General features: G+C 42.3%; 1 protein-coding gene across 1 annotated transcript; it reads right to left on the reverse strand.

The window, feature by feature from the left end:
• Window positions 1-1,856: 1,856 nt before the first annotated feature.
• On the reverse strand, window positions 1,857-6,581 carry LOC143295146 (uncharacterized). Its single transcript, XM_076606714.1, has 3 exons — window positions 6,196-6,581; window positions 2,743-3,285; window positions 1,857-2,132 (listed from the first exon to the last, which is right to left on the reverse strand). The coding sequence occupies exons 1-3, from the start codon at window positions 6,579-6,581 to the stop codon at window positions 1,940-1,942; spliced, it is 1,122 nt and encodes a 373-aa protein (XP_076462829.1). The 3' UTR covers window positions 1,857-1,939.
• Window positions 6,582-7,822: the final 1,241 nt, after the last annotated feature.

The raw sequence follows: 7,822 nt of genomic DNA on the forward strand, positions 1-7,822 counted from the left end.
CCCAACTGACGACAATAATCGCTTAGTCGCAGATTCTACACATTAGTAACAAATACTAGTAAGCTGATGAATAGTGCAATGGTTTGAGTTTTGTGCCTTTGTGTAATTAAGAGAAACAGTAATTTGTTTTCTTTGTTATCATTTATTCATTTACTTATTTTTTGTCTGCTCTTCTTTTTTTCACCACTCCCTTGTTCCTTAACATATGTAGTATACTGAGGTTACAATGTATTTGTATCGTCCATCTGTTTGTTCTGTTTCTTCCGCCATTGCAGTGTGTACATGTCAAACTGGGGGCACACGGTTGGACTTAGAGCTTCCTGTTTGTACATTGTCTTTATTATATTCCTCATAGGTAGGTGTGTGTGTGTGTGTGTGTGTGTGTGTGTCCCTCACCCTCTCTCTGTTTCTCTGTAATGTAATACAGTATACAATACGAATAGTATGTTTGGAGTAATAAATATTTTGGCTTGTATTCAAATGCAACATACATGTAACAGGATTTTCAGTTTCAGTTTCTCAAGGAGGCGTCACTGCGTTCGGACAAATCCATATACGCTACACCACATCTGCTAGGCAGATGCCTGACAGCTGCATAACTCAACATGCTTGTCAGGCTTTGAGTGCATGCTTATATATTTGTGTGCCTATCAGTGGATTTTTCTCCTTTTTTCATAATTTTGCCAGAGGACAACACTGACTTGTGTGACTCAAATGTCAAACACACACACACACACACACACACACACAGGCGGAATCAAATGCACCTCCATCTGGCAGGTTCTTTTTGACTCACTTGTGTAAACAAAGTGAGTCTATATTTTAACCCGGTGTTCGGTTGTCTGTGTGTGTGTGTGTGTGTGTGTGTGTGTGTGTCTGTGTGTACGTGGTAAACTTTAACATTGACATTTTCTCTGCAAATACTTTGTCAGTTGACACCAAATTAGGCATAAAATATAGGAAAATTCAGTTCTTTCCAGTCATCTTGTTTGAAACAATGTTGCACCTCTGGGATGGGCACAAAAAAAATGAAGCCTGATTATATGCAAACTGCATTTACTGTTGTTGTTGTTTTTTTGGGTTTTTTTTGTATTCTCTAAACTTGGCACTTTGATCTGATATTCGACACAACAACAAGAGCAGTCATTATTATCATTTTTTGTTCAAACAGGAACTTCTTTTGCTAAGCATGGAAGTTTATTTATTTTGCAAACGTTTTGGTGCAGATAGTAAACAAGGGAAATTACTCTGTAATTAATGCTAGGGGACTTAATTTGCTTTAAGCTGATCTTTCTCATCTTAAAAATTAGGACTTTTTTTTCTTTTTTTTTTTTTTAAACGCGAAGCTTTATAATAACAAATACAGAACACATTTTAACGATTATATATATTTTTTAAGTGTATCACAAGTGAGTCTTGAAGGCCTTGCCTCTCTTGTTTTTGAATGGATACAGCCATTGATGAAGGTTTTTTTGTTTGTTTTTTTTTTTTATTTCTACACAACTGCATTCATAACAGTACCACCCCTCAACGAATTCTGCCCTTTTTCTCCCGCAGATAGAGCAAACAATTCTTCATTGCCGTTTACCACTTTCACTTTGCGCAGTAAAGGTTTGTTGTTTGACTGTTCCTACTGTGCTCTGTTTCTTTGGCCCAGCCCACACACACACACACACACACACACACACACACACACACACACACACACACACACAGAGAGAGAGAGAGAGAGAGAGAGAGAGAGAGGTACTTACGCCTCTTACTGACAATTTCATTTGAATCGGATAAAAGTAATTTTGAAAACATCGTTACGATTGTGCACTGTAGTAGAAAAGTGATGCTCCGATCAAATCTGCTTTGTTTCTGCAGCTGGCATACATTTTATTGTCGTTTTACTACTTTTACTTCCCGCAGTAAAGTTGTTCAGAGTGGTGTCTTGCTATTTCTTCCTGTTGGCCCTGCCCAGCAGCTGCCAGAAGGTCTGTCTGTAGCGGGAGCCCATGCTGTAGTAGATGGCGATGTTGAAGGTGGCGTTGATGTAAGACATGATGTCCAAGAACCAGATGCCGGTGAAGTACAGGTTGTGGTACCGTCGGCCTGGGCTCATCTCTGGTATGAAGGGCCACACCACCCTGCCCACACATCAGATCTGTACTTTATCAAGCCACCCTACTGCACACACAGCAGGCACATCTGTAGCCCATCAATCCTTCAGTTCAGTTCAGTTCAGTTCAGTTGCTCAAGGAGGCTTCACTTGGTGTCGGACAAGTCTATACACGCTGCACTACATGTGTTAAGCAGAGGCCTGACAAGCAGTGTATAACCCGAGCAAGCTTAGTCAGTACTTGAGGCAAACTAAACGAAACTAAACAGATACATAGATAAACAACAACAACAACAACAAACAAATAAAAAATAATGAATAAATTAAAGAAAATAAAAAATAATAATAAAATGATAACAGATGAATAAACGATTAGATATAAACACACACACACACACACACACACACACACACATATATATATATATATATATATATATATATATATATATATATTCTTTTCTTGGTGGATGTGAACTTGGTAAAGAAGCTGTTCAAGAGAAGAAAACATTTAGAAAATAAATTTTTAGAATCTGTTTTGATTGGAGGAGTGGTGATGTTTGATAGGGACAAAGCAAGGACCACTTAAATCCTGTTGTTGATCAACAACTCTACGGCATGTGAACACTAATTCTCACCTGAACAAGGCAATAGGGAAGACACAGATGATGAAGAAGATGGAGTTGTAGACCAGCATCATGGTCAGGGCCACCTCTCGTGCTGACACAGTGCCACTGGACGAGGTACCAGACCGCCATGCTGCTGCCTGCCGGAGTTTGATCAGTGTCAAGGTCGTTGTCACAATCACTACCACGATCGTCACCACCGGAATGGCAATGCCGTATACAAAGGAATCAAAAAAGTCAATCACCTTCTGGTGATTCAGGTACAGCTGTGATGGGGCGAAGGTCCACACCTCGCTGCTGCTGGTGGGATCGAAGGCACACACTATACGGTACCGGGCAGCAACAAACAGGTACAGTCCCACCACCACCACGTTCACCAGCACAACGATGACGGTGGTGGTGGAGGTGGACAGCACAGTCTGGGAGCGGAGAGGCTGCAGGATACAGAAACATCTCTCGCTGGCGATGATGGCAGAGATGACCTCAGACACCCAGGTGAAGCCGTAGAATCCAAGCATGTTATGGTTGGCGACAAACCGTACTATCACGCCATATCTGAAACAATAGCGTCAAACGATTATCGTGTACATAAGAAAGTTATCACAAAGTCAGAAAAAATCAACAACAACAAAAATCAAAACAAAATAATTAAAAAATCATCTTTCTTTTGGAGACGTGGGGAAGGTCTTTGTCTATATATATATATATATATATATATATATATATATATATATATATACGTACATACATGCAGTCAAGGCCTGACAAGCGCGCTGGATTATGCTGCTGACTGTCAGGCATCTGCTTGGCAGATGTGGTGTAGCGTATATGGATTTGTCCGAACGCAGTGACGCCTCCTTGAGCTACTGAAACTGAAACTGAAACTGGTGAGCATCATGTTATGGTTTGCGTCAATCATAGGCCTGTCTTGCATAAGAATATACAACTTGTCGGGGGGAAAAAGTCAGATGCAGAGTTGAGACTAATCAAACTTGAATTGTAAGTTGGTGGTGTGTCCATCGAGATCGATGATGACTATCGTTGTCATCCAGCTGGGGGATGGGGGGAGGGTGGTGGTGGGGTGGGGGGAGGATGCTCATGAATCTATCTGCGAATGCGCAGATGGCTGAATAGTCCAATCTGCGCACGAAATGTTCGCTGACAGTTGGGGCAGACAAAGACAGGCATATCATTGTCAAGGAGCTTGTTTGCCCGTGACTTTCTGGCCTGCCTCTTCTGAACAGCTGCAGCAGTCCTGTTGGCCTCGCACAACTTGGCGCCTTTTGTTAAACAGGACTATCATAGAACACTGTTCAAAGGAACTCTCCTGTGGCAAAGGGGTAGGGGAAAGTGTGGGGTGGCGGGTTACGCGGTGGTGGTTGTGGTGAAAAGTTTCAGTTTTAATTACACAACTACTCCATACACGTACACCACATCTGCTACGTAGATGCCTGACAGTCAGCAGCATAATCCAGCGCGCTTGTCAGGCCTTGACTGCATGTATATATATATATATATAGAGAGAGAGAGAGAGAGAGGGGGGGGGCGGGCAGACAGAGACAGACAAGCAGACAGGCAGACACAGAGACAGACAGACAGGTAGGCAGGCAGGCAGACAGAGAGAGGGAGACAGAGATACAGACTGACAGACAGGCAGGCAGACAGACAGAGAGAGAGAGAGAGAGAGGAGAGAGACAGACAGACAGACAGACAGGCAGGCAGGTAAAAAGACACAGAGACAGACAGACAGACAGAGAGTTTAGTACATACGCACATACATAACAAAGCTGAACAAATTCCTATTGATATCGCCTGTTAACGGACGACAGAAGTCAGTCTCATGCACACAGTAATACCCATACAACACTTTTTCGTGAAATCAAACAGATGAAACAACGCGTAATATGTAATGTGGCCAATAAACGCTCGACCCAAACTAAAGATAGAGTTTATAAAAAAAGAAGGGGTGGACGCTGCTAGGCCGGTTTTCAGTATTACGTACACACAAACTTGAGCTTCTTCTCCTTGAATACATTTCATATACAGAAAAGAGTTATCATCGTTCAGCATTTCTTGGTGCATACAAACTGTCCTTGTGTCATTTCGGAGAAAGTCGCAGTTCTTGATTGATATGGATACTTATATAGCGCCTATACTCAGTCAGAAACCAAGCTATAAGCACTTTACAAACCCGATGTCGTTTGCACAACAGGGTAGAGCCGACTGACAGCTGCCATTGGGCGCTCATCATTCGTTTCCTGTGTCATTCAATCAGATTTCAGGCACGCACACATACACGCTCAGACGGACATGTAACATTTTTCGTGTATGACCGTTTTTTTTTTTTATACCCCGCCATGTAGGCAGCCATACTCCTTCTTCAATAAAAGGCAGCCTTGATAAACATTGAGTGTCAACGAAATGTTTTCCAACTGCTGCCTTTTTTGTTTACAGGTGAGATGCCGTTGATGCGTGTTTGGCAAAGCGCTGAATGGAGAACAGGCCGCCAATGCTGTGCAGAAAAGGTATCAATGATAGGGAGGGTGTGCAGATTTGAACAGATTAGGACAGATTAGGCTGTGCCTTATACTGTAGTCTTGCGTTACAAGGGTTTGAGTTATGAGTTTCTTGTTATGTAATGTCGATAGGTGAAAACATTTTCAGTGATGTTATTGTGATGATTATTTTCTCTTCTTTTTTTTATCATTTAAAGAGAAAAGCCTTCTTGATCAAAGAGTGTTCGTTCTGTTGTTGTCCTGCTTTCAACTTCAATTACTTGTGATCTTGACAATAATCATCAATCTGTGATGCCTGAGAGAAAAAAAAAATATATCGGCAATCTTAAAAAAAAAAAAAAAAAAAAAAAAAAGGGAGGGTGTGCAGCCCGCTTTAGTGGTGCACTTTTCGTCGCTCGCAGAGCGAGAAGTAGGTCATATGACGACATGCGCAGCCCACCACCGGCTTCTCTGGGTATGCACTGCTTTTGTTCGAACAACTTTTCGGCAGAGTTTATCAGATACATAACAAGAAACACGCTCAAAGTAAACATAGAAGACTAAAGCAAATAATGGGTGTAATTATAAAGCTAAATATGTCTTGCAAACTTGCAAAAAATAGTAACCCAATATGTTCAAAATCCTTTCGTCAGAACAGAGATTTCCATGACGAAATTTTATCCTTTCTGTGACCTGAAAAAAAGGAAATGGAGACGCGCATGCGCACGTGGTTCTCGCTTTAAAAAAAAAAAGAAAGACAGAAAAAGAAAGAAAGAAAAAGAAAAAAAAGCCAGGGAAACCCCGACGAAAATCCTACCAAAACGAGCCTGCACATCCTCCCTGAGACTCCTGTGTGTGAGTGTGGAGGGAGGGAGGGGGGCAGGGTGAGGACAGTTGTTACATCCCTAAGGGTGGAAGCTAATGACGAAGAGCTGGACACACAAAAACAACTGTGGTAAAACGAAATTACTTCTCTTTGGTGGTGAACTGCCTGTAGATCTGTTCCACGTACAGGAGGAAGATGGTGCTCAGGTAGAGGAAGTCCGACAGGGCCAGTGAGAAGAGACACACGTTGATCCGTTCCTTCAGCCCCTGCCTGTAGAACACCGCCATGTTGATGACGTTGGCAGGCCCCCCGAACAGAAACAGAGGCACACTGAGGGTGTCTGCCACACGGCGCGTGATGGTGACCGCCTGAGCATTGAGCAGATTGTCAGGGTTGTCCCAGGGGATGAACTCTTCAAACTGCAGCACCATGCAGTCTGATGGATCTGTCTTCTGGGTGTTGTTGAGGAGGACATCTGTCACGTTGTGTTCAGGTGCTGCTGTCGTGGTCTCGCTGAAAATCGCAGCCATTGTTCCCACCTTTTGGAATTAAAGCTGACAACAGACACAGTTCATGCAATATAAATCAAATAGTCATACTGTTCTTTTGTCGCGTGTAATTTGAAAAGTTCCTGCACTCACCGTAAATCAGTGTGCTACACGTGGATTCAAATCCACAGAAAAGGAATCTAACGATTCATTGAACGGCACTTTGATCACAACTGAACAGCACTGGGGATTAGAAGCGTTGTACATTATACTGTAGTTTCTGATTCATTTTTTTAACGCAATACAATCAATCTCCTCAGTTGGGAAACAGATCTTTGAGAATCCAGATGCTCTTCGTACCTTTGTGACCAAGGTCCTTGTCACACAACTTCGTGAACAGTTCAGTCATCAGCTGTAAACTCACGTTGTGTGAAAAAGGACCCCATCTCATCCTATCTGATTTTAAAGGTGGTGACGTTTATTCATCAGATTATAGAAGACAGGAACGAACAGTGGAGATAATTTTTTTCGCCGACAGTAAACGTTTATGGAACATGACCGTTGCACATTCGTGTTTCATAATTTCGGTATCAGATATTTATCTATGTCACACCGAACTTAGGTAACATTTACGCCAGGATAGTTTATTTCTGTAAATTAGTTATCACGTCAGCGTTAAAAGATGTATCGTTCCCCACCAGGCCGCTTTAATCAAGAATTTGTTTTACTTTATTAGTGCTTAATTGATATAGAAGTGAAGCTGACAGTTCGGTCATCATGCTCATGCTACACGGTGTGGGATTGGAGAAAATGGAGGGCTGGTCTCTTGCTGTTGTTGTGGCTTTTACATTTTCTCCTGTTAAAAAAACAAATAACATTTAACAACATCTAACCCTTCTTGTGCCCATGAGGTCATCAGAGGCACAATAGATTGCGTCTAACACTCCCAATCAGTCAGGGAATCAGGCAGTGAATGATTTCAAAAGAAAAAAAAAACATACAGAATAAGTGTGTGTGTGTGTGTGTGTGTGTGTGTTAATACGCTCGTCTGCCAATACAGAGAGTCCATGAGGGTCTGTGTTCGAATCCCGCTCTCGCCTTTCTCCCAAGTTTGACTGGAAAACCAAACTGAGCGTACAATCATTCGGATGAGACGATAAACCGAGGTCCCGTGTGAAGCAAACACTTGGCGCACTGAAAAAAGAACCATGGCAACGAGAGTGCTGTCCTCTGGCAAAATTCTGTTGAAACCCCCTCTGTTTTTGTGTGTTCAGGCTAAATGA

This window comes from Babylonia areolata, chromosome 20 (genome assembly GCF_041734735.1).
Source record: "Babylonia areolata isolate BAREFJ2019XMU chromosome 20, ASM4173473v1, whole genome shotgun sequence".
In the NCBI taxonomy this organism is placed as follows: domain Eukaryota; kingdom Metazoa; phylum Mollusca; class Gastropoda; order Neogastropoda; family Buccinidae; genus Babylonia; species Babylonia areolata.